The sequence below is a fragment of the Megascapheus bottae genome, chromosome 8, assembly GCF_031878675.1.
Source record: "Megascapheus bottae isolate mThoBot1 chromosome 8, mThoBot2.hap1, whole genome shotgun sequence".
Classification (NCBI taxonomy): domain Eukaryota; kingdom Metazoa; phylum Chordata; class Mammalia; order Rodentia; family Geomyidae; genus Megascapheus; species Megascapheus bottae.
The window spans coordinates 46,317,999-46,344,406 of NC_143516.1; the positions used below are offsets into that span (position 1 = coordinate 46,317,999).

The window sequence follows — 26,408 nt, forward strand, 5'->3', positions numbered from 1 at the left end:
AAAGCTTCCCTCGCCTTGTAAGGCCTGGGAGGAAATCTGAACTCCATGTGCGCCCTTGGCATTGCCCCTGACCTCAGCTTCATCATAAAAGGCCACTTTCCATTGTAAAAACTGTCCCCCTGAAAGTATTGCCCGCATGATCATCTTCCAATCCTGCGGGGTATTTAAAGTGGTAGACATTGTTTCAAACATTTGTTCTACAAAAGGAGAGTGTAGACCATTTTCAGAAACTGCCTTCCAATATTTTTGGAGTGTTTCTAGGCTGTGCGGCTCCCAGATCCGCAGGGACGGATTGCCGTTGGCCTGAGGAGTAACAATTACCAGGAATGCTTCAGGAAGGCCAGGCTGAGGGTTCAACTTCAAGTAAAGGAAGCATGGGAGAGGATAACGGAAGGATGGGCTTCCCATCCCAGGCTAAGGGGGCCAAAGGGAATAAGGGAACCTCCATGGAGGACCCACCAGGACAAATTTGCTGGCCTGTGCCTTTACAGGCGCGGGTTGGCAAGGGTTGGTGGTTGGTCCCTTATCTGTGGGTGCCACAGCCAGCGTGGGTGAGGCCGAGCCTTTATTTACCGGGGCAGCGGAGCATTCTTCTAGGGAGCCCCAGTCTCTGCCACCGGAACCGAGGTGGCTGAACTGGGAGGCAACTCAGAATGGCAGCCACGATGGAGAAGAAATAAGGAAGCAAATCACTAATGAATGTGCTTCTCTTTCTGACCCTGCCGGGCTACCCTTTCTCACATGGATTCATCCCGTATCCTGCCTTCAATCCCCCACGGGCAGAGAGACAGAACAGTATCATAAAATTCCTCAAGCATATTATCAGAAAAATGAAGTTGCCCGCTCTCCAAGATCCCTTTAAGAAAACGAATCTCCTCACGCTGAGAATTTGTGTTCCCCATAGCTGCTTGAAGGTCCACTTACCCACTAGTTGTGCCCCACATTGGGGCGCCAGTCGTTGGTCCTTCTCAGACGTCTGGGAGGGGGGTGAAATGATGATGGAGCCCACGAATAATCCCGGGAACACAGACTCCAGAGACCAGACTCCAGGTGCAAATCTAACTTTATTTTAGAAAACGTGCTCGCTAAAATCAAACGGTGGCCACCACGTCATACCAGCAGCAATTGATGGGTCTTTCCTGAATGCGACTGTCAGCCAGTGGTGTCCTGAGACATGACCCACTTGTCGGGAGTATCCTGGAACTCCTGCTTGAGGCAGGAGGAGCCAGGGCCCTCCAGACTGCTTACGTCACTGAGTGTGCCCAGGAGTGTAAGTGCCTTTTGGCATGGAGTCCCGGAAGCACAGATAGCAACCTATGCCACTAGCTAGGAAGCCCCACATGTGGGTAGTATTTCTTCGAAATATTTTCAGTGAACATTTGAATCCATACCTTTTTGCCTATTGATTTCTTTGTAATAAGAAAAATTATTAGTAGCTAATTGTGTTTTGTATCTAGCTACATGAAACTTTCACATTCGTTGTTCATTCACACTGTCATTAAGTTAAAACTGTTCATTTTAGAAGTAGTCACTATAGGACCAGGCAAGGTGGTTCATGCCTGTAATCCTAGCTACTCAGAATGCTGAGATTTGAGGATCAGGGTTCAAAGCCAGCCCCAGCACAAAAATGACCTGAGACTCTTATCTCCAATTAACCTCTAGAAAATGGGGCCCAAGGGTAGGGTTGTATCGTTGAACTGAAGAGCTCAGGGACAGTGCCCAGGCAAGTTTAAGCCCATGAACACCCTACCACCACTTAAAAAAAAAGAAGTCACTATTGCATCTGACTATTAGGTAGCTTCAATAAGGACACTATGAGGAAATTACTGAAAAAGATAAGAGGGCAGCTGTGAACAGAAGGAAAAAGTCTACTTCACTTTTGTAATCATTAAAATAAGATATGGTTTTGTGAGCATGCACTGTAGTTGTTATTGTTTTTCTAATTGCAAAACCGCTCGCATGTAACATGTCTTTTGCTTTTCTCCCTGTTTAGAAGCTGTTATATTTCCATTTTCTCCTTCACTTTGGTGTCTCACTACCTGAAATGGCTGAGTATCCTGTGATTGGGTTAAGCATATAGTTATGTTTATGGTTCTGGCTAAAAGCTCTGTCTTTCTCTTTACCCATGGAGAGGAAGGAAGGCTGTTTTTACAAATAGTTATCCACTGGGGCTTGAAGCTGCTGAATGTGGAACATAAAATGATTCTTCGTTCTGCCACATGACAGCATACATCTAGCATATATTTTGAAACTGAAGTATATTTGAAGAAATTATCATGGATCCTGTCACTCCTTTGAATATTTCTTCCTGAAATAATTTGAATAAGACTGGTTTTTATTTGAAAATTACAACTCATTTGGAATGTGCTGCCTTACATTATAAGAGGTGCTGACTAAATTATATACCACTCTTGGGCTTCCATTGAATGAATTTTACAGAAGTATACCGTAGAATTTGTAGACTTAGGGACCTGAAAGACCTATCATAGAAACTTATTTCTGCTGTTGAAGTGCAAAAGCAGCCATAGACAATATTTTAGTGAGTTCTAATAAAATTATGTTTGTGAAAATAAATAGTATACAAGATTTGGCTTGAGTCATAGTTTGCCAGCTCCTGCTCTAATCTATTGAGTGTGTGGCCTCAACAAAATTGGGCCATTTTATAACTGGAAAGAATACCTTATCTCCTCATCATTGCTTATGTTCATTTTGATATTAGTAGCAGTGCCTTGTGAACACAAACTGCATAGAGATTAAATATTCAAAAATATTTTAAGAGGAAATGGGTTAACTGAGTTTAGAGATATTGCAACTGATGTCATAGGTGCATATATGTATGTTCTCTTAACCTGGGTATTTTTGTGGTCTCTGGATTGTAACCAATAAGCTTTGCTTGAAAAAGCCATGAAACAGTGCTAAATTATAATTGTTCATTTCAGTTCTACAAATCACTCCTTCTTTTTACCTTTATTTGATTCTGTTACACCTTTAATTGCATCTCCATTGTCCATCACATCCATCTTTCCATAACTTAGTCTTAGCATTTGATCTCACGTTTCTTATTCAGCAAAGATGAACAATGTCATTCATCATCAATATTCTTTTGTTCTGTGTCAGTTCTTTTTTTAAGATGGGAATAATAAAAAGATAGTTCTATTGACCATTAAATTATTTTCTTAATTCCCAAAGGCGCAGTTTTTCTGAAATACTTGCCAGAATAAATGTATTTAGGTATGAACTCCCTTTTTTAGCTAAAAATTCTCTCAGAAAAAGAATACACCTATTATTCCTTCAGTGTTTTATATATATAACTGATTAGACCCTTTGTTCAAGCATGAATGAGGAAGACATGTTGTTAGACCTGTGTTTTAAAGTTACAATCCTTAAGATAGACAATAAGTACAGAAAAGCTTCCTCTGAAGTACAGTACAGGCAAGCTAATGGTATTCTTTACAAGAAATATTTCTGACATCTTTTCAATTAGAAACATTGACGTATCAAGGAATTGTATATTATCATAAATTTTATCAAGAGAACTTGCTGTCAAACTCTGGGAGTGGATAATCAGTTTGAGCTACTGTTAGTATTATGTAGCTATCTAGGCCACTCCAGGGTTTGGATGAAACTCTTTAGGGAAACGAGGGATTTAGGCCTAGGTAAGTAAGCCACAAAGGACATAGGGTCATGCATGCCTCATGGCCAGAACTAAGATTTCTATTGCTTCTGCAGCATCCCCAGCTCCTGGGCAGAGTGGTTCTGGAGACAGTCTGTAAGACTCTTAAGACAATGGGGAATAAAGAGTATGGGTCCAGGTGGTGCATATTCAAGCAAGTAAAAAAAGTTATTAAAAGAAAAACCAACTAGCAACAATTTAACATAAGTAGACTGCCAACAAAACAAGTAGTTATGAAAAAAGCTGATTAAAAGCTAGACGAATGAAATTCCAAATTTTAAATGTCAATATATGGGATAAGTTCTAAGTTGTATAGAAAAAATGAATAGCTAACGTAGAAAAAGAATTTGAAGAGTATATCATGTGTAAAATTGTGAATGTCAATCACTTCCATAAATTTGTGTGTGTGTTACAAATATCTGTACTTAGTAGGTTTTTCAAGAGAACCCTATTCATTCACTTAATATTGGTGAGTATATTAGTTACAGTTTTATTTGTTACTCTAAAATGTAATGGTTTAAATCAAACTACACTTACGATCTCACGGTTTCTGTAGTTCAGGAATATGGATTATTTTGATGAGTTAACTAAGGAGACAAAGAAATGGCCTCTAAGGAGCTTGGAGCCAAATTGTTAGCTGAAGCTCCAGTCATTTCAGAGCAAGACTGTCTGTGGAAGATCCTCTTCCAAATTCACTCACATGTCTACCAGCAGCACTGCTTTTGAAATCTTGGCTGGAGGCCTCTTTTTCCGCTCTGCATGAGTGTCCTTTTGAGGAGTTAAAGTAGCAAGAGGAGTATCCAAGACAGGAGATGTAACACTTTTATAGCTGAACTAGCTATGGTTCCTTAGAGAAACAAAGCTAATTGGAGACAATTACTAAGATGTATTATAAAGGATCAGCTTATGTGGTTATTAGCCTGGCAACTCTCAAGGTCTACAGGGTTGAGACCACAAGCTGAAGATCCAAGAAGAGTTGATGTTCAGTAAGGAAAAAATCCATTTCCCAGTTTGAAAACCATCAGGCAGGAATTCTCTCTTCCTTGGTGAAGGATCAGCCTTTTTGATCTGTTGAGTCTTTTAATTGATTGGATGAGTCTGAGACACATTATGGAGGGAAGTGTGCTGTAGTCCATTTACTGATTTAAATATTAATCATGTCGTAAAACACCGTTACATAAATACTCAGAATAATATTTTAGTCAGGCATCTCCAAACCCTGGAGCCCACTGAGGCTGATACATAAAATTATCAAAATTAACTAATATTGAAAGTAGCCTGCCATATTGGATGCTGTACTTACTACCCATATAGTTGGGATACCTCGGTAAATAATTTAAATAACTGAGGCTGGGAGTGTGGCCTAATGGTAAAATGCTTGCCTAGCATGCATAAAGCTCTGGGTTCGATTCCTCAGTACCATATACATAGAAAAAGCTGTAAGTGATGCTGTGGCTCAAATTGTAGAGCACTAGCCTTGAAAAGGCCCACGGACAATGCCTAGGCCCTGAGTTCAAACCCTAGAACTGGCAATAATAATAATAATGATGATGATGATAATTTAAATAACTTTACATAACTTATGTAACTTGTCTGGTAAGTTATTTAAATGTGTGCATGTATGAGAGTGCATTTTTTCCAATGCTGAGGACCAGGGACCTTGTTTATGGTAGGCAAGCACTCTACCACCAAGCTATATCCTCATCCAGTTTCATTTAGGATTAAATCATGTTCTTATAAGAACGTGATAGATGTGTTTTTAAAATTCTCTAATATGTCCTGGATCTTGCTCATAGGAACGTATTAGAAATCAGTTTTATGATGATCTGATGTATCAGTAAGAACAACCTCAGTACCATGCTGTTATTGGTAAATATGGTTGCATATTGTAGAGAACCTCAAAATTTACTAATCTTGTATGTCCTTGTAGTGTTCACTTTCTGAAATTTACATTCGATTGTCTTATACATGTTATGTGATGTTAAAATTTAAATATGCAATAAATAAACTTTTTTCTTTTGCTTAAATTTAAAGAAATGCTCAATGGAGAAATGAAGTCTAGTATCCTTTAGGGCCTATTGTAACAGTTATTTTATTTTGCTTTAAGTAACCTTATTTTATGTGAAATATTTCATTACTTTATATTCCCAGTGAGAATCTTATCTGGGATTTGGCCAGATGTTTTGTATTGCCATTGCCATATTGTTCACTCACTCCTCCCTCAGCTGAAACTTTTCAATTTCTGAGTATTGGGAAGATTTGGCAGAAGTTGCATAATAGCTAAATTGTTTTAAGCAGGATTTATTTTACATGTTCAGATACACATTTTGCATGTGAGGCATCATTTCTTTTTGATCAAAGAAAATTGTAGAAATATTAATGCTTTACATTGTTTTACTTTTACAGGTTTTTTGGCAGTTGTGTCATCAAATGAAATTAGGGCATAAAATACACTTTAGATGTCATAACTCTATAATGCGCTATGCCTTTGAGTTTCTTTAGTGGTGAGACCATTCTCAATGCATTGAGTAGACAGATTTAAATGGCAGGAACATGAGTAGAAAATGCATATTGTGTAGCCAGCATGTTGCCACTGACAGGTGCTCAATGACTATTGGTATCCTTGTCAGCAAAGAGAATCCTTTGACATTAAAGTCACCAGCTCAGATCTGACTTAGGGATATTCTATTGGCAGTTCCATCAAGTTGCAGCTGATCAGTGAATGTCAGGGCTGTCGCTGTTCTTCAGGAGTGTCACTAATCCCTGTAGGTCTTGGTCTCTCCTATTTTGTCTTCTCTCTTTCTTTCCTTTGTATTTTTCTCTTTTGAGGGTAGATTGACTTGTCTTCTTTCTTAACTAGACCATCAAATTGTTTACCTCTGAGAAATAAACCAAGAAATCCTATAGAGATATAGGTATATTTAGCTTATGCAATACTGTATACAAAATGACAAGTTACACGGAGTCTAGTAATGATTATCTTGACTCCAAGCCAATCAATGGCAGAGCACTTGGGGACTCATTAAGTGGCATTTGTGGAATCTGTACCCTAGGTTTTGAGATGTATTTCAGAAAAAGTAGTGACAGCCTTTAATGTCTAATTGACCTCCTCTCTTTATTTTACTTTCATTCACTTTCCTTATCTGCCTGTGTTGTGGTCCCTGATGACAGCAAACAGCACTGCTCAGCATTTTGAACTTCTGCTCAGAGCTGCAGCACCTCAGTTTGGGCAGCTGTGTTATGGTGAGTATCTGAAAGGCCTCTACACCCAGTTTGCTTGTTCTTTTTGCTTTCCATGAGTGAGTTTTGTGCTCCCCCATTCTATTCCTTATCCACTCATAATTTCTTAGATTTATAGTTAATGCCGTTGTATCCCACACTTAAACTGTTTTTTCTTTTGCCAGTCCTGGCCCTTGAACTCAAGGCCTGGGCATTGTCCTTGGACACGTTTTGCTCAAGGCCAGAGCTCTGTCACTTGAGCCACAGCACCATTTCTGGCTTTTTCTGTGTATGTGATACCAAGGAATCGAACCTAGGGCTTTGTGCATGCTAGGCAAACACTCTACCACTAGACCAAACTCCCGGCCCTAAACTTTTTTTTTTTTCCAGTCCTGGGTTTGAGCTCAGGGCCTGAGCACTGTCCTTGGACTTTCTCAAGGCTAGAGCTCTACCACTTGAGCCTCAGCACCACTTCCGGCTTTTTTCTATGTATGTGGTACCGAGGAATCGAACCCGGGTCTTCATGCATGCTAGGCAAGCACTTTAACCACTGGGCCAAACTCCCGGCCCCCCTTTTTTTTTTCTTAACTTAGTGAGCTGGCCTTGATCTATGAGAGCAAAAAAAGTATAATGCAATGAAAAGGGTTCAGCTCTGGTCCAGCCAGATGGTATTTCAGACAAGCAAGTTGCCATTCCTGAATTTCCTTACAAAATGTCAGTCACATGTTTTGCCTCATAGTTCAGAGTCAAGCTATAGGGGAGGATAAAAGATATACTATCTTCCCTTGAGGACCCTTTCTAGAGGCTGTGTTCCTTTTGAGTCATATTTCCTGTTACCTAGCACTTACTCATTTAACAGACTTTGTAATCTGAAAGCAGGAAAATAAAACATTTCATTCTGGGCAGCCATTTGCTCAAGCAAAGTTTAAAATAAAATAGCATAATTTAATTGAATTGAGTTTTTTTTGTTTTTGTTTGTTTTGCTGTTAAATTCGAGGCCTGAGCACTGTTGTTGGGCATTCTCAAGACTAGAGTGCTACCACTTGAGCCACAGCACTACTTCCAGGTTTTTCCAAGTATGTAGTACAGAACAATTGAACCAAGTCTACTACCATTAGGCCAACTCCTGCCCATTGAATTGAATTTTGGATTCTCTTTTCTAACCAATCTGTCCCACAAGGGGAAAGAAAACGGGAAGCGATCCCGTTGATAGCCTAAAAGAAAGAGAATCAGGGAACCTGCAGAATATCCTTAGCACCCTAACTTCATAATTGGCCTCTCAGACTGTGCTACATAGTCTAGGAGCTGATAACAATGTGTGGTTGAAGTAATGCATGAAGTATTGCTAAGCCAATTGAGATGTGATGTTGAATGCTTACTGCCAAAAAATGCAATAGTCTTATTATAATAATTATATAATATTTCTCAATAATTTTAATTATAATGTGTCAGAATTGTAGTGTTATCAACAAAAAAATATTGCTAGTTCATTTTGTCTTTAACTATTTAAAATTAATCAGAAAAATTTAAACTCCATATATGATTTGTATTATGCAGTGCATCTTCAAGTATTTCAAAGCTGATGAGAGAATTATAAAACCCATTTATATTTTCTTAGGTTTCTTGATAATCATTTGATCCTAATCAAGTCACTAAACTTCTAGATGATAGTTACACAGAGACATTTGTCATATTTTTAAAACTAGATTGTAAGAAAGTATTTCTAATGTTTTCTTTCTAAGGGAAAAAATTCTATATAGCTTCTGTAATTAAGAATGAATTGTTATTAGTAAAAGAAGGTCAAGTCACCATCAATCCAGTAGAATTATGTAGTTGAATTTTTATTTTCCCAGCTCTGAGGATCTTTGGGCTTGAATGATACTGTTGAGTAATACTATGAAAAGTTTATAACAAAAAACTCCTGGGAACTGGGAGTTTGGCCAAGTGGTAGAGTGCTTCCCTAGCATGCATAAAGCCCTGAATTTGATTCCTTGGTGCCACATACACAGAAAAAGCTGGAAGTAGTGCTGTGACTCAAGTGGGAAAGCGCTGGCCTTGAGAAAGCCCAAGGACAATGGCAGGCCCTGATTTGAAGCCCCTGGACTGGCAAAAGAAAAAAAAAAACCAACTGAAAAACAAAACAAAGCAAAAACTATTGGGAGCAAGGCACTGGTGGCTCACATCTGTAATCCTAACTACTTAGGAGATTGAGATCTGAAGGATTATAAACTGAAGCTACTCAGGCAGAAAAATTTGTTGTATTTCATCTGCAAAAAGAACTAGCCAAAAGAAGAGTTAGATGCATAGCTTACATGGTAGAGTGCTAGCCTAACAACTATGAGGTCCTGAGTTCAATCCCCAAGTCTACCAAAACTAAACAACAAAAGCTCTTGCAGTAACTTCACATAGTGTAGTATAGTGGGCAAGAATACCATGCTATACTATACTATGCTATACTATACTATACTATACTATACTATACTACCAAGATTGCCATGGTACAAATTCAACATGACCAGAATCAGGGGTTTCAAAACATTTAATATTCTCCCTCTCTCTCTCCCCCTTTCTCTCCCTCTCCCTCTCTCTCCCCTCTCTCCTTCCTCTCCTCCTTCTCCTTCTCCTCCCTCCCTCCCTTCCTCCCTGTGTGTCTCTGTCTCCTCTCCCTTTTCCTCCCTCTCCCTCTCTCCTCTCTCCTCACTCTCCTCTTCCTACTCTCTTCTTTCTCCTCTCTCTTTCCATATATTTATTTTTTAAAAAACTGGGATTTGAACTCTAGGGAGGCACTCTATCACTTGAACCATGCCCCCAGCCATAATTTTTTTATTAAAGAGTTTATTAACATTGATTTTTACATCATATTTAAAATGACGTGTTTAACAAGTATTCAAGAAGGAAATCTCTATGTACAATCGCTGGCACTTAGATTTTAGAACATAATTAAAATTAGGCTGTGGGTTTGTACATCATAGATACATATTAATCTATGTAATAAAACATTATGTCTATCGAGTCATAAATTTTTATGTCCATGTAGTTGTGTTTATATTTCCAATACCATAACCATAGCATTGGGTACGCAAATCACTTTTGTACTGTTTGGATCTAATAGCCACATGTTAAGGATACTGTGCACCTTTTGTTCCTTTGGTCTTAACTTGTCTCACTCAACATAATTTGCTCTAAATTCATCCACTTTCCTGCGAATGCCATTATTTTATCTTGTCTGTTGGTTATGTAGAATTCCATTGTATATATACCACATTTTTTGTATCCATTCATCTGCAATAAGGCATCTGGATTGTTTCCATCGCTTGGCTATTGTGAATAGTGCAGAGATGAGCACGTGTCCTTATTATCTTTAAGTAGTTGTACAAAGGAATTTCCTTTCACAAAGAGTTTATGAACACAATGTGTCTTAATCACAAGAGGGGTAGACAAACTAAGAGTAGATATCTCTTGGACATGCTGATTTCAATTCCTTTTTTTAAAATCTTTTTTTTTTTAATTGTCCATCCTGGGCTTGAACCCAAGGCCTGAGCACTGTCTTTGGGCTTTCTCAAGGCTAGAGCTCTACCACTTGAGCCATAGTACCACTTCAGACTTTTATGTGGTACTGAAGAACTGAAGCCAGGTCTTCTACCACTAGGCCAAACTCCCGGCCCTGATTTCAGTTCCTTTTGATTTATAATGGAATAGCCTAGCTGGGTCATTCAGTAGTTCTGTTTTGAAATTTGGAAGAATCATCATACTATTTTCCATAATAGCTGTACTAATTTACATTTCTACATACTGTACAAGAATTCTCTTTAATACACACTTTTATTAGTTTGTAACTTTTTTTTCTGCTGGGTCAAACTTTTATTAAATTCTGAGCCACACAGAGATGCCAGCCCTAATTTTTTAAGGCACTAATTGGCTGGGTGAGCGAATCAGATCTATAGTTAGTATTGTTCCCACCTTCCCTTAGCCATCCTCCAAACAGAAACCAGGCAGGTTTTGTTTTAGTGTAAATCAAATTATATCTCACCTTTGTCTAAAACCTTTTATTTCCTTCCCTATTCATGTGGAATTAAAATTTCAGTCCCATTTAAAAGAAAAATGATGCGAGACTGAATTGCCAGGACCCTGCATAACTCTGCTCCCACAGCCTATCCTTTCTTTCACTGCCCTTACCACACTGGATTCATTGCTGTTTCTATAGAGCACCAAGCTCATTCTTGTAGAGCCCAGCAACTACCACCCATCCCTGTTCTTCTGACATTTCGTTGCTCTCATGTCACCCTTTTTAACTTACACACTGTTTGTTGCTCTCTGAATTAAGTTTGCTCCTTGGTTTATTGTGCATCTTTCCAACAATGTGAATAATAAGAACAATGTGAATTGACTGCTTTTTGATTTGCTGTTTTTGTGTCTGTAGTTAGTTGTTCTGGTACATTGGTACATAGTAGGTGCATAAATATTTGTTGAAAATGGACTGTGCAAATAAAAGGAAAAAATAGTTGTAAATATTTGTTATTTTCTTTCCTTTCTGGTGATAACTTTCATACCTGATTAGAACAAAATCAAATGAACCTCTTGAAATAAGCTATTTAAAGAAACATTATTAAAGTATACAAAGCCAAGAAGTGAAATGTTTAATCCTTGATTAGGAGGTGCTTATCCTGCAATCATGAGGTAAGTATTGGACACTTCCAATACTGACAGTGATTAATATAGTAAAATCAAAATTATTTTTGTTGTATGTATTCAGTCTGTACATGCCTCACTTAACCTCAAACTAAAATTCTAATTAGTACTATCACAGCATTCCACACAGTTTTAGAGACTACCAAAACATATAGATTATCAGGGATATGTTATATACTACCTATATATATTAATCATTGATAAAATGGGAAAAAAAACTATCCAGGATTCACATCCCAAAAATCAAAATGATAGGCAGAAATGAAAAGCAAATAATCTCAACTGTTTGTGAGAGACTGAGGACCAGACTTCTTTTGAATTAAATTCATTTAGCATACTGTTACATCAGATTCTTAAATTTGAAATGATAAAAACAGAAGGGCGATATATGTAAGTCAGGCAGAGTTCATTTCCTTTTAGACAATGTCACCCCTTCCCTCACCTCCAGGTTTTCCCACCCATAAATTGGACCATAAATTGGATCGTTTATTTTCAGCATAGGGTCTAATGGGTACCATTGCCACATTTGTTCACCTTTTGTCCCTCCATTCTGTGCTTTCCCTTTACACTTGCAAAGACTTACCTACAAACAAAACAAGAAAACAAAAACAGGGGCCAGGAGTTTGGCCTAGTGGTAGAGTGCTTGCCTAGCATGCCCGAAGACCCAGGTTCAATTCTTCGGTACCACATACATAGAAAAAAGCCAGAAGTGGTGTTGAGGCTCAAGTGGTAGAGCTCTAACCTTGAGAAAGTCCAAGGACAGTGCTCAGGCCCTGAGCTCAAGCCCAGGACTGGCAAAGAAGGAAAAAAGAAAACAAAAACAAAAGAAAGCCAAACAAAATCTATAGCTCCTGGAATTTATTTCAATAAATATTTTATTTTTTGTGTGGTTCAATTGATATATGTGAATTATATTTTAAATTGATTAATATAAAGGTGATACACTGTAGATAGTTACATAAGTCAGGTAGGTAATGAGTAACTCTCATTTTGAATAGTGTTACCCCTTCCCTTGCTTTCTTCCAGTTTTTCCTCCCAATCCCCCTGCAAGTTGTAGAGTTCATTTTCAGCCTAGCATCTAGTGAGTGTCACTGTTGCATTTGCTCACCCTTTGTCCCTCCATTTCTGTGCTCACTCCCTACCCTCCTCAAAACAGATACATATAAGACAAAAGAAAGAGGCTTAAAAGGCTATTTTAGGTCTAGCTTCCACATAGGAAAGAAAACGTGAGCTGTTTGTCTCTCTGAGCTTGTTAACACCAGTTTTAAAGTATGTGATCCTTCTTGTTGTTTTAGGAAATAGTGATATGAGTAACATGAGTGAACAGATCTGTATGAACAATGATATGGCATGTTTGCGTGGAAGGAAACAATGAGATGACTGAGAGTGTTTTAACTTGCTCTGCACACTTTGTATTTCTGTGCATACCATATAAAAGATTTAACTGTTTCCTTTCCAGATAGAAGACTATGATGTGATAGCTAGCATGATAGGAGCCAAGTGTAAAAAGCTCCGGACCCTGGATCTGTGGAGGTGTAAGAACATTACCGAGAATGGAATAGCAGAACTGGCATCTGGGTGTCCACTTCTGGAGGAGCTTGACCTTGGCTGGTGCCCCACGCTGCAGAGCAGCACTGGGTGCTTCGCCAGACTAGCGCGCCAACTCCCAAATTTGCAGAAACTCTTTCTGACAGCTAACAGGTCTGTGTGTGACACAGACATTGAAGAGCTAGCATCTAATTGCACCAGATTACGGCAGCTGGACATATTAGGTAAGGATGTAATGTATAAATTTGTTTTAAAGCCTGTTTCCTTGAAATAAAACCTAATTTCATACTTTATATCTGAAGATAAGGATTGCTTTCTTTGATAGAATGTGCAAGACAGATCAGTTAGCATAGAAATTATACATGTGGGGGCCGGGAGTTTGGCCTAGTGGCAGAGTGCTTGCCTAGCATGCACGAAGATCCGGGTTTGATTCCTTGGTACCCCACATACATAGCAAAAAGCCAGAAGTGGTGCTGAGGCTCAAGTGGTAGAGTACTAGCCTTGAGAAAGTCCAAGGACAGTGCTTAAGCCCAGGACTGGCAAATAAATAAATAAATAAATAAATAAATAAATAAATAAATGTGTGTTTATACATATGTGTACATGCATATATATCACATATGTATTAGATACATATATACTGTAAGAACAGTACTATAACTTTATAGTTCAAACTGTCAAAAGCTCTAAATAACAATTGCAGGTCTACTTAGAAGAGTAAGAATTTAAATGAGTTTTATTTTTCATTTTTATTAAGGATAGAAAAAAAAGAAATGAATCCATTTGTATAATGAATTCAGGTTAGGTTTTTTAAAGCTTCTTAGTGTTAAACTCTTGATTAAGCATATTGTGAGGTCTCCATCGGCAATCATTCTGTTTTTAGGAATAATCTACCCCAAGACAGATGTGTTGAGAATGTTCCACAGTCCTGAGATGCCTGTGTCCTTTTGGTACTTCATGACTCACTCCCCTTAGCCAGAAGTGCCAGCAGGGCCACTGTGGGCAGTGTTGCCCATGTAGTTGCTAACTTTTTCTTTCTTTCTTTTGCCAGTCCTGGGGCTCGAATTCAGGACCTGAGTGCTGTCCACAGGCTTTCTCAAGGCTAGAGCTTTACCACTTGAGCTTACAGTACCATTTCCAGCTTTTTTTTCTATGTATGTGGTACCAAGGAATTGAACCTGGTCTTCATGCATGCTAGACAAGCACTCTATCACAAGGCCAAACTATCAGTCCCTTGAACCATAGTTTTTTTAATAATATATTGGCACTAGTATATTAGTCTATAAAGTGCTTTTATATCCTAAATAATCTCCTGAAGAAAAGCTTGAAGATTTTCAACACCTGGGTTGTGTTTTAGTTAAAGTCTCCCCGATTCAGGTTTACAATACATGTGTAGATGGTGTATATGTAGTTGCATATGACTTATTCAAGTCCCTATGATATGTACACGTTGGACTGCATACCAATGTGTATTGTGTTTTAGGTGATCTGAAGTAGCTCAAGGAGTAGTCTTGATTGCATTTTCGTAGATGAGTGCACTGGCTCCCTGCCATTACTAAGGGGCAGAACAAGAGCTCAAATCTAAGGTTTCAGCCCCTCTATTGGTATTCTTTAAATAACTTATGTGATTCTCCTTTTTTTTATAACCATCTTCTATTTTGAGTTATCCTAAACTTTTTTGGCAAGAGATATATTTTGAAAAGTTTAAGAAAAAGTTATGAAAGTCAAGAACAAGGAAAGGTGACCAAGGCCTTTTAAAATGGATTTGAGCTTCCCTACAGAGTGCTAGTATTGGATAAAGTCTAGTCCAGGGCCAGGAATGTGGCCCAGTGGTAGCATGCTAACCTAGCATGCATGAAGCCCTGGTTTCAATTCCCCAGAACCACATACACAGAAAAAGCTGGAAGTGGCACTGTGGCTCAGGTGGCAGAGTGCTAGCCTTGAACAAAAAGTGACCAAGGACAGTGCCAGCCCTGAATTCAAGCCCCAGGACTGGCAAGAAAAAAAAAAGTCTAGTCCATAACTCTTTCCCAATTAAAAAAGAATAGTCATACATTAAATATGAACAGCAGTGTCATGAAGAGATTCTACAAAACCATGAAGGAGTCAGAAATATGGATTCTAAACACTGCTCACCAGTGAGCACTATGGAAGACTGTCAGGCAGTCCAACTTTGTCCTTTTAAATTTAAGAGTAGTTTTATAGAGACATCTAGAGAAATAATAATGACCCTTTTTATAAACAGTGGCAACCTTTATGAGCATAAGACCAAGGAAGTGTCATTCTCTATTATGTCATAAATAGTTGTTGATAGAACCCAACCACCATGCAAATATATACAAATGCTTTATATCAAGTGTAAGAGCACAGGGAGCATTGGCAATCAATAGTTAATTAATAACAATAACAGAAACACAGCAGTACACTATATATTTTGAGCACATATTATCTGATTTAGTCCTTACAACTGATTATTACCACAGATAAGAAAACAGGCTCAGATTTGCTGATTTGGTCACAGCTAGTCAGGCTGCAGTCTATATGTGAACTTCACTCTATTCTCCTAACCACTAGGCTATATTTTCTTTATTTTTGTTATCATTTGGTTTCTTTCGTTCCTGTCAGAATCTTGTTTTTTAATTTTTTAAAACTATACTTTTAAGTAGTTGTACAAATGGGTTGCCATTCAGTGACTATAAGTACAATTTATCTTGATCAATATAGCGTCTTTCATTGTTTTCCCCATCCCTCTCAACCATTCCCCTCCCTCAGGTTTCTTAGTTTCATAGGATTAGAATCTTCCTTTAAAAAAATTAAATTATGAGGATTCTTCATTAAGCTCAATAGTGATTCTTTTGTCATTGGTAGATTAGGAGTGACATAACTGCTTTCCACTGACAAAACTACTTATTTATATAAAGCGGAGTAAACGACAGCACATTCTTACCTCAAAGACTTCATAACCTAGCAAAGAGAGAGTATGTGAATAAGTACATGCAAGCCAGAGGCAAGGCCAGTTTGATGAGGCCCCATAAATAAAAAAAGAAGAAATCAGCATTTATAATCACAGATTGTAGGAAAACGTGCTTTAAAGATATCATTCAGCACTAAATACAAAATGAAAAAGGAGGACATTTTAAGCAGAAGGAATGCCATAAAGCAAAAAAATAGGTGTGGGAAATGCATAGTATTTTCAGAGAATAGATGGGTGCATTTCAGCTTTCACAGAGAGTTTTGAAACTGGGATAAAGAATCAGGACAAAATTAAACAATGAGTAGCTATTATAATGTTTTAATCAGGGGTAAGTGATGCATTCAGTGCTGCATTTAGGCAGCACCTGGAAGTACAAAGTAGTGATTGTGGAAAGAAAGATCCAAACCACAGGAATATGCTGTGATAATTCTTTTAATGAAGGTCCAGTCATCCCTTCCTTCTTTCAGGTGGTGCACATTTATCGGGCATGCACTGTGGTAGGCATTGTTCTAAGCATTAGAAACACCAGTGAACCAGTTAGATCTGACCTGGGCCCTGAAGGAGCAAGCTGTCTGAATATGTGTGTCATAGTGGTAACAAGACAGGAAGCATACCATAGCTCCTAAGCATAGGCCAAGAAATTTCCCTACTAGTTACATTTTCAATTTGATTTCTGGGCTTTAAGAAACTCTTAGCTTATTAGAAAACTCAGGTATTCTAGTCGATAGAACCAGCAAATAGAAAATGATGACAATCCTAGGTTTATAAAACAGGCTAACTGTGTAGGTTAAGGTTCTTTAATCTCACTTTATAACTCAGATAACTGAAGATAACAGTGTAGGCTGGGTGCTGATATCTCACACCTGTAATCCTATTTTCTCTGAAGGCTGAGATCTGAAGATTGTACTTTACTGCCTGCATAGGCAGAAAAGTCTGGGAGACTCTTATCTGCAATTAACCACCAGAAAACTAGAAGTGGGACTGTGACTCAACATTGTAGACTACTAGCCTTGAGCAAAAGAGCTCAGAAATGCTCAGGGACAGTGCCCAGGCCCTGAGTTCAAGCCCCCATGACTGACAACAATAACAAAATATAGTATAAAGGGTTTTCAGACACAGTTATGTTTCTCTGTCTCATGAGTAGAAATTGTAGACCTCAGAAGGTCTTTTCCTGTTCTGTGTCCTTGCTCCTGCACCCCTCCCCTACTCTACCCTACAAATACCTTTTCTTTGGTGTGGGTGGGGAGCAGTACTGCAGTGAACTAGAGCCTTGGGTTTGCTTGTGGACTACTTAAGCCCCAACCCCCTCCCCCTTTTAGTTATTTTTTGAATGGTGTCTGGAATTTTTGCCTCAGGCTAGCCTAACACCATGAATTTCCTACCTGACTCCTATAGTATACATCACCAGACTTGTCTTCTTTGTTAAGATGGAATCTTGCTAGATTTTTACCTAGACTGTCCTTGAACTAAGATCCTCCCAGTCTCTATATCACAGATAGATGGCATTACAGATAGGCACCACCATATCCAGCTTCTCATCTTCTACTACTCTCCTCATTTTCTTCTTCTTTTCTATCCTAATAGTTACCTCTTCTTTTCTGGGCAAACATGGCTAAAAAACCAGTTCAAGCCTAGCTATCCACATCTTCAGACAGGTTTATGGGTATTGAAAGCTTTGCTGAATTCCGATTCCACATTCCCTGGAGGAGTCTGGGTGTTATTTGGGACCAGTCATAGACAGGCTGGCACTTTAGTTACCCCTCTGGAGCCAATAACAAAGACCAGGACAGAAAAGACTTCTCTAAGAATGGGAAGAATCCTAATACTCCACCACTTACATACTATGATTTTATGATTCTTTCTCCCCCCCCCCCAGAAAAGCAGAAATTAAAGCAAGGTATCTTTTACAACAGAGAACCTCTGTTGTAAAAACAAATGATTGTTTTTGTATTTATTGTGTCATGTGCCAGCTACTTTATATAATTTAATTTAGCTTCCAACTAAATATCTCATAATCACTTCAAATTTAACATGGGCTAAGTAACTCATCATGTTTCCAGTAATACCATTTTATACCTACCATTCACTGTAAATGTTTTCAAACTGTGTTATATTAATTTGCTTTCAGCCTTTCAGTTCCTTAAGGTAGCTGTGTGTTTTATCCATTTGCTTTCCAGTACCTCAAATGGATGCTCAGTACGATTTGCAGACTAGTTGCTTGGTAATTACAATTGCATTGTCTTAGGAGATGGATTACTATAAGCATGGCTATCTAATGTGACTTGTAGGTTGAGGAAAGTCAGATATGATAACAATTCTGGGCCGGGAGTTTGGCCTAGTGGTAGAGTGCTTGCTTGCCTAGCTTGCATGAAGACCCGGGTTCAATTCCTCGGTACCACATGCAAAAAAAAAAAAGCCGGAAGTGGTGCTGAGGCTCAAGTGGAAGAGCTCTGGCCTTGAGAAAGTCCAAGGACAGTGCTCAGGCCCTGAGCTGAAGCCCAGGACTGGCAAAAAAGAGAGAGAGAGAGAGAGAAAGAGAGAGAGAGAGAGAGAGAGGGAGAGGGAGAGGGAGAGGGAGAGGGAGAGGGAGAGGGAGAGGGAGAGGGAGAGGGAGAGGGAGAGGGAGAGGGAGAGGGAGAGGGAGAGGGAGAGGGAGGGAGAGGGAGAGGGAGAGGGAGAGGGAGAGGGAGAGGGAGAGGGAGAGGGAGAGAGAGAGAGAGAGAGAGAGAGAGAGAGAGAGAGAGAGAGAGAGAGAGACAAGAGAGAGACAGAGAGAGACAGAGAGAGAATACAGTTCTTTGCTGAGTAACAGAGGTAGGGAAGCCTGAAGGAGTTGACTGGAAGATGTGGAAGACAGGAGGTAGGAATGAAGGTGATGAGTGGTAGAGGGCTAGCAAGGGTCAACTGCTGTGTACCAAATATCAGGGCAGTGTTCAATTTTTATTTATTTTTTAAAGATTTTATTACTTTGATTTTTACATCATATTTCAAATGTCATGTTTAACAAACTATTTAAGAGCCATTTCAGTGGTTGGAGCGGGGAGTTTTGCCTAGTGGTAGAGTGCTTGCCTAGCATGCGCAAAGACCCGGGTTCAATTCTTCAGAACTACATACATAGAAAAAAGTGGTGCTATGGCTCAAGTGGTAGAGTGTTAGCCTTGAGAAAACCCAAGGACAGTGCCCAGGCCCTTAGCCCAAGCCCAGGACTGGCAAAAAAAAAAAAAAAAAAAAAAAAAAGCTTTTAAGTAGTTGGATGCCAGTGGCTCATACCTGTAATCTAGGCTTCTCAAGAGGCTGAGATCTCAAGATTAAGACTGAGATATGACAATTGGGATTTGAAGCCGGTCCAGACAGAAAAGTTCCTGTGAGACCCTTGTCTCCAGTTATCACTCAAAAACCAGAAGTAGAACTGTGGCTCAAGTAGTAGAGCTCTAGCCTTGGACACAAAGAGGCTCAGAGACAGTGCCCAGGCCCTGAGTTTAAGCCCTACAACCCACAACAACAAAGATTTTAAGCATCAAAAGACCATTTCTTTTGAATATATTTCAAGTAAATAATTAAGGGACTCATTATTAGGACATTCTATAAACTATATTTAAAATTTGTGTTTCTTTTGTTTTTAAACAGGTACAAGAATGGTAAGTCCAGCATCTTTAAGAAAACTGCTGGAATCTTGTAAAGATCTCTGCTTGCTTGACGTGTCCTTCTGTTCACAGATTGATAACAGGTCTGTGCTCGAACTCAATGCAAGCTTTCCAAAAGTGTTCATTAAAAAGAGCTTTACACAGTGATTTAATATACGTCCTGTCATTAAAATCAATATGCTTTTATAGAGTTTTATTGTGGGATTGGCTTTAATATTTGTAATAATGAGAATTAAGACATTTGTGGATTTTAAAGATAAACAGGAAACTGTCCATTGAATTAAGTAAAAATGTAAAATAGTCTCATAAAATATTGCAAGCAATTTTCTTCAAGAATGTGTTAAGTGGCTAATACTTTTACATTATGTGAATCAAAGGATCAGTAGTTATATGTCAATAAAAGAATTATGTGGAAACTAACTTATTTTTAAAGGAATACTTTGAACAATAAAGTGTCATATTTATGCAAGAATAAAGTTGATTTTTCATGCCTCCCTGTAAGAATGTCTTATTAAACTTTATGGCCTGGCAAGTATTGTGTTTGGTATGTGAGAATTGTCAGTATTCTTGGTGTGTTTGGATGGTGTGAGAAGGGCTCTGGAGATTTAGTGCAGAGCTAGAACATTTGCCTAGGATGTACAAGGGCCTAGGTTCAACCTCCAGCACCACAGGGAAAATATTTTAGAAGCTCATTGGAGCCAGAGAGTTGTTTGTCCATCAACGATTGTTTAAACTGACACATTACAAGTGTAACTGTAAAATTAGTAGTCTTCTCCACATGATTTGCATTATCTACTTCACTACTAGATAATAGCAATAAAAAATACACATCATCAAAAATGAGGTAAACTGCTAGTTGCAGTAACTTTCCGACTGTTAAGCAGATGCCTTAAAAGTTTCTGAGATACAAGTATCATGATTTGAAATCATCCTGGGCAACAAAGTGCAGGAAACACTTATCTCCAACTAACCACCAAAAAGCTGGAAATGGAGCTGTTGTTCAACTGGTAGAGCACTCCCTGTGGGCCCAAGGCTCAGGAACAGTGCCCAGGCCCTGAGTTTCAGCCCAGGGCAGCACAGAAAAAAAGGAGAAGAAGAAGAGGAAGAGGAAAAAGAAATACTATAAGAGAAATTTTTAAGATTTCTGAATAGTATGTATATTTATATATGAAAATTATTTCTGTGGATTTTATATGTTTTCTTGGGCCTTGATGCCTTAAATAATTAGAATTCAGGGCGGGGAGTTTGGCCTAGTGGTAAAGTGCTTGCCTAGCATGTACAAAGGCCTGGGTTTGACTCCTCGGTACCACACAGAAAAAAAGCCAGAAGTGGTGCTGAGGCTCAAGTGGTAGAGCTGTAGCCATGAGAAAGTCCAAGGACAGTGCTCAGGCCCTGAGCTCAAGCCCAGGACTGGCAAAAATAATAATAATGATGATAATAATAATAATAATAATAATTTGAATTCAGCAGCAAGTCAGGGATAGCAGGAAGAGATGGACAGAACACTAAAAACATTTTTGTTAAACAATGAACTAATTTTGCCATTAGACAGGAGATATCTTGTGACATTAAAAGGCAGGTCTGTTTTGAATAGGGAACTGATACTAACCTTGTAGAGTAATAAAGTTGATTTTTCCATTCAAGGCAAAAATGTTATATTTCAATAGCCATATGCCCTACAGTGAAATGTAGAACTTGTACTATCCAATTGGCTGTTTAATTTTAGTGAGATTTAATTTAAAATGCACTTTCTTGGTTTGCACTAGCTAGACTTGAATTTTCTCAGTAGTCACATGGGGCCAGCTAATACTTAGCATTTTGGACACATGGATGTAAAACATATGCATTATTGCAGAAAGCAGTTTTTAAGTAGCAATGCTTTAAAATTTCCTGTGTATAAGATGTATTTGTTAAAGAAAAAGCATATTAGCAGTTACCATATAGCTTTAGACAATTTTTGTCCATAGTATATATATATATATATATAAGAACTTGAGTTCTTAAGCTTGTAAATTTAGACATATTCACCAAATAAATAAAAGTATATTGTTTGTACCTATTATTGAGTTGTCATGTCAAACTTTTAAAGTGAATGTTATAAATTATTACTAGTACTGCTACATTGATTCTTTTATAAACATCAGTATGTAAAATATAAAGTTTAAAATGTTTAAGGATTAATGCAATCTCCTCCACAGAAAGCATGTATATGAGCATGTATATGACTGTCCTGCTGATACGCATTGTATGTCACCCCCAGTCTTCTAGTTGATGAGGGAAGTAGCAAGTGGTTGGAGATGAGTGATTTTTTTTTCTATCTGCATGCATGGGATTTTCATTCATGAAAACAGGCTTTATTCAGTTGGTGGGAGATGTGTAACTTGATGAGTAGGTATGTAGAGTCTACTTTTATATCAAATTAGAAGCTCACTTCAGATGACTACTTACTCTGTGCTCAATCCTCATAGTGATGCTATAAGATCAATACCATTACTTACCCCCATTTCCAGGTGAGGAAAATGAAGCAAAGAAAGATGGAAAGATGTACTGATAACCAGAAATCTGCTAGGAACAGAATAAGCATGCAAACCCAGGCCATCCCAGTTTAGAAGCAGCGTATTTGACTCATGCTTTTAACTGTCATGATGGTTTCTGGCTCCAGATCACAGGTCAGGAATTGTCTTTTTTCAAAGGACAAGAAAGTCATTACGAAGTTTTGAGGACTAGGAGGCAAAGCAGATTATCTTATAGTTATTAGAAAGAAAACCAATAATAATTAGAGAGAAAATCAGTGTTTACTTCATGTGAACAGTGATTATATTTGTTTATACTTGCTCTCTGGAGGGAAAATCAGGAAATTCCATTTCCACATCTAACAGAAAATAAAGGAACGGATCACTCCTCACTTCTCTAGTTAGCCAACACTGAGCTCGGAGAACTGCCTTGTACAGCTCAGAGAACTGCCTTGTACAGTGTGCTTGCTAAAAAATAATGCAGTGAATGACCGTAGGTTTTAAATGTCTACATGTTCATAAATGTAAATTGGTAAATTTAACTAGGGTGAGCCTTCTCTGTACACGTTTGTGTTGCTACCATTTATAATACATCTTGACAGATTCCACTTCAGACTGAATGGCATTCCTGTTTCTCTTAGAAAATACTCTTGCTTATAATGCTCCACGTGAATAAGTCGTAGAAACTTTTTAGTCATTTCAGCCTTGGCTGTACTAGGGAAAGTCAGTAATATTCATTAATTCAACAAGAGCCACTGACTACCAGAGTCTGTCCTTTGTTTTTTATTGACTATTGATGTTCCCAATTCAACTGTTTTTGCCAAAAGGCTAATTCAATAGTCGTAAGCCAGTTTTCTCTGGACACATTTCTTCCGCTGATGCAATCTAAGAGTTTAGTTAACTTATTCCTGGTAAAAAGGTTTCTTCCCTTGGCTAACAATTGAGTTACTTACTTTGATTACATTTTGATTTTTTTTTCTTTTTACAAATTCTGCTGTGATAAATTATCTTGGATTGAATGCTCTTGTTTTTCTAGGAACTGGATTCCTATGAGTTGAAACTATTGGATAAGAAATATCCCTTCTGATACTATTCTTGCATGTTTATGATGCTTTTCCATCTCATTTTTTAATAAAATAGTTTTTCTATGCCTTATAAAGCATACTAGTTAGAAGTTTAGTTTTCTTGAGTTTTTTCCAGCTTTTTTTTTTTTTGCCAGTCCTGGAGCTTGAACTGAGGGCCTGGACACTCTGCTTGGGCTTTCTCAAGGCTGGAGCTCTACCACTTGAGCCATGGCTTTTTCTGTGTTATGTGGTACCAAAGAATTGAACTCAGGGCTTCATGCATGCTAGGCAAGCATTCTACCACTAGGCTATACTCCTGGCTCATTTTTTTTTGTTTTGATATTGTTGAGGCATATTAAAAAAAATAAAAATAGTGTGCTTTAGCAGGAGAGCTGCTGAGCTCTCTCTATGGTGTCAAAGTAATCATAGGCAGCAAATGAAGGATATAGTCATGTTTTAGTAGCGTATTTTTTATGAATGCTGGAAATTGAGTTTCAGATGGTTTTCATGTGTTATAAAATGCTATTATTCTTTTACTTTGCTTCAAAGAAATGTTTTAATATAGCTCTAAAGTAGCAGCGTGAGTTTGGCTTGTAGGCCAAATTTACAACCCCAGGCCTAAAGTATTTTAAAGTCAGGTAGTAAATTTAGGTTTGTCTATTTCTATGTTTAGAAACCACACTCAAACCTCTTCTCAGCTATCATTTTTCCCATTTTACTAGTTAGCTTCTAAAAAGTGAAGAAAAGTATTTTGTTGTCTTAGAGAAAACTAAGGAATTTATCATAATGAAAAAAGATTAGTACAGCTTCTTATTAAAACCTGAGCCCAAATGACTCATTTTTGTGCATAACTAGCTTAATTTGTGTTCAATTATTAGTTTTTGGCTAAGGTAAATTATTTTCTTGATCCAAGTAATAAAAAGATCTATCCCTGACCCTCTGAGAACATAATTGTTTCAGTATAGTTTCCTTTGAAATAAGATCTTAAAATATGCACAATAGACAATCAGTAGTCTTTCCTATGGGGTGCACAGTTGGTTGTTTTTGTTTTTGCCAGTCCTGGCCCTGCTTAGCTCAGGGCCTGAGCACTGTCCTTGGACTTTCTTAAGGCTAGAGCTCTACCTCTTGAGCCTCAGCACCACTTCCAGCCTTTTCCTATGTACATGGTACGGAGGAATCAAACCCCGGGGCCTTTGTGTTTGAGGGAGGGAGGAAGTATTCCATGGCCCACAATAGAAAGTGTGCTTATTTATATTTGCTTTTAAATACTATATTTTGGCCTAAATTCTTGTATGTATAAATATGATTAGTGACTTATTTGACTCTGATTTTTTTGTCAGTCTTGAGACTTTAACTCAGGGCCTGAGCACTGTCCTTGGGCTTTCTCAAGGCCAAAATGGAGCCACAGCTCCATTTCCAGCTTTTTCTGTGTATGTGGTACTGATGAATTGAACCTGGGTTTTCATGCACACTAGGCAAGCATTCTACCACTAGGCCAAACTCCTGGCCCTGACTATGTTTTGGAAGAGCAAAAATAGCTTTGTCAAAATTGTCATTTTCTGAGGGAGATTTTAATCTGCATGTTCTATAAAGTAATGCAAATGAATGAACACACAGCTGTAAAAGCAGTAATAAAAACAACACAGTCATTATCAGGTAAACAGATGAGATCACACCAAAGATAGAACAGTTCCTTTTCTTATAAATAAGACTCACGTACAGACAACAAAGAGATGTTTAATATTTTATTGGCATAAAAATGTATAATAACTTCTGTTTTCCATGTTATTCTGTACATTGGAACAGTAAGATTGAGAATTTCAGCTCACTTTCAAAACTTATTGTTTCAGGACACCGCTGCATATAATAGAAGGTTTGGGCCAATGGATTTATTGTAGCTGCTGTGGACTAGATGAGAATAAACTTTGCTATCGTCTTAAGTGCAGTACCCGAATATTCTATCCATATACTATAAAGCAACATTGACTTGTATGCACTTGAAACTCTAAAATAAGTCTGAAATTAACTTTAAAACAAATTGGCACTGTTACTTTTTTCTACATTATTAGTAACCTTTTCAAATTAAATTTGCCTTATTAACAAGCCTTGTTATTGTTTGACAGTGTTTTCTTTCCTCTTGTTTTTTTTTTTACAGTTTATTTGATATTCTTAAAACCAGACCCCCCTTTTTTTAAACCAATTGCGTTTATGGGCTTCACAGTTCTTAGTCATTCCTAAACCACTGATGAGCCAATATAGAAGGACTGCCCTTAATGGTATTTATCCATCTATTTAGTCTATATAGTGACAGCAAAAATATATTTATAGTTTTGTGCCAGATATGGATTGGGGAAAAGGAATCTGGGTATAGAGAATGAATATAAATACCTACCAAACAATTTACAAAATGGAAGTGTATGTAGAAAAAACTAATGAAGATCTCTGTCTCTCGTCTTATATTAATAGCAATTCAAAAGATCTTAATGTAAAACATGAAACTTTAAATCTACCACAGAAAAGAATAAGGAAACCCTGGCATTTGTTGGCACAGGCAGTAATTTTCTAAATCAGAGAACTCAAGTAGCTCAGCAAACAGGACTAAGGATTGACAAGTGGGATTACATCAAGCTAAAAAGTTTCTGCACAGCAAAAGAATTAGTCATTAGGCTGAAACAACTGCCTACAAGATGGGAGAAAGTCTTTGCCTGGTATACATACATCTGTCAAAGCAATTTATAGGGAACTCCAAAAAATAACAACAAAGAATCATTTAACCGTATTAATAAACGGGCAAGCAAGTGAAACACACTTCTCAATAGAAGTACAAATTGCTAGTAAATATGTGAAGAAAAAATGATTCATAACACAGTCACACCATGGAAATAACCCAAATACCTTACAACTGATGAATGGATCAAGAAAATGTAAAGATAGCCTTGTGTCAGTTACAGAGTTCCAGTCAAATATATCACCACCTCATTCAAACAAAAGGGAAAAGGAAAACAGCCATAGAAAAGAATGAGCTTATGTTGTTTATAGGAAAATGGATGGATGTGGAAACCCTCTTCTTAAACTAAACAAGCT

The 26,408-nt window shown here is 37.9% G+C and overlaps 1 protein-coding gene across 5 annotated transcripts in view; it reads left to right on the forward strand.

The window, feature by feature from the left end:
* Fbxl4 (F-box and leucine rich repeat protein 4) overlaps positions 1-25,429 on the forward strand; it is a 69,196-nt gene extending 43,767 nt beyond the window's left edge. For 4 of the 5 annotated variants that reach the window (XM_090338393.1, XM_090338390.1, XM_090338392.1 and 1 more), the window contains 4 exons: positions 6,845-6,916; positions 13,041-13,353; positions 19,731-19,830; positions 25,175-25,429. In XM_090338393.1, the coding sequence (XP_090194519.1) occupies positions 6,845-6,916; positions 13,041-13,353; positions 19,731-19,830; positions 25,175-25,310 (621 nt within the window). In that variant the 3' untranslated portion in view covers positions 25,311-25,429. Of the gene's footprint in view, positions 1-6,844; positions 6,917-13,040; positions 13,354-19,730; positions 21,792-25,174 lie in introns of those variants that run through there. The other variant, XM_090338394.1, reaches the window with a different exon arrangement.
* The last annotated feature ends 979 nt before the right edge of the window (positions 25,430-26,408 follow it).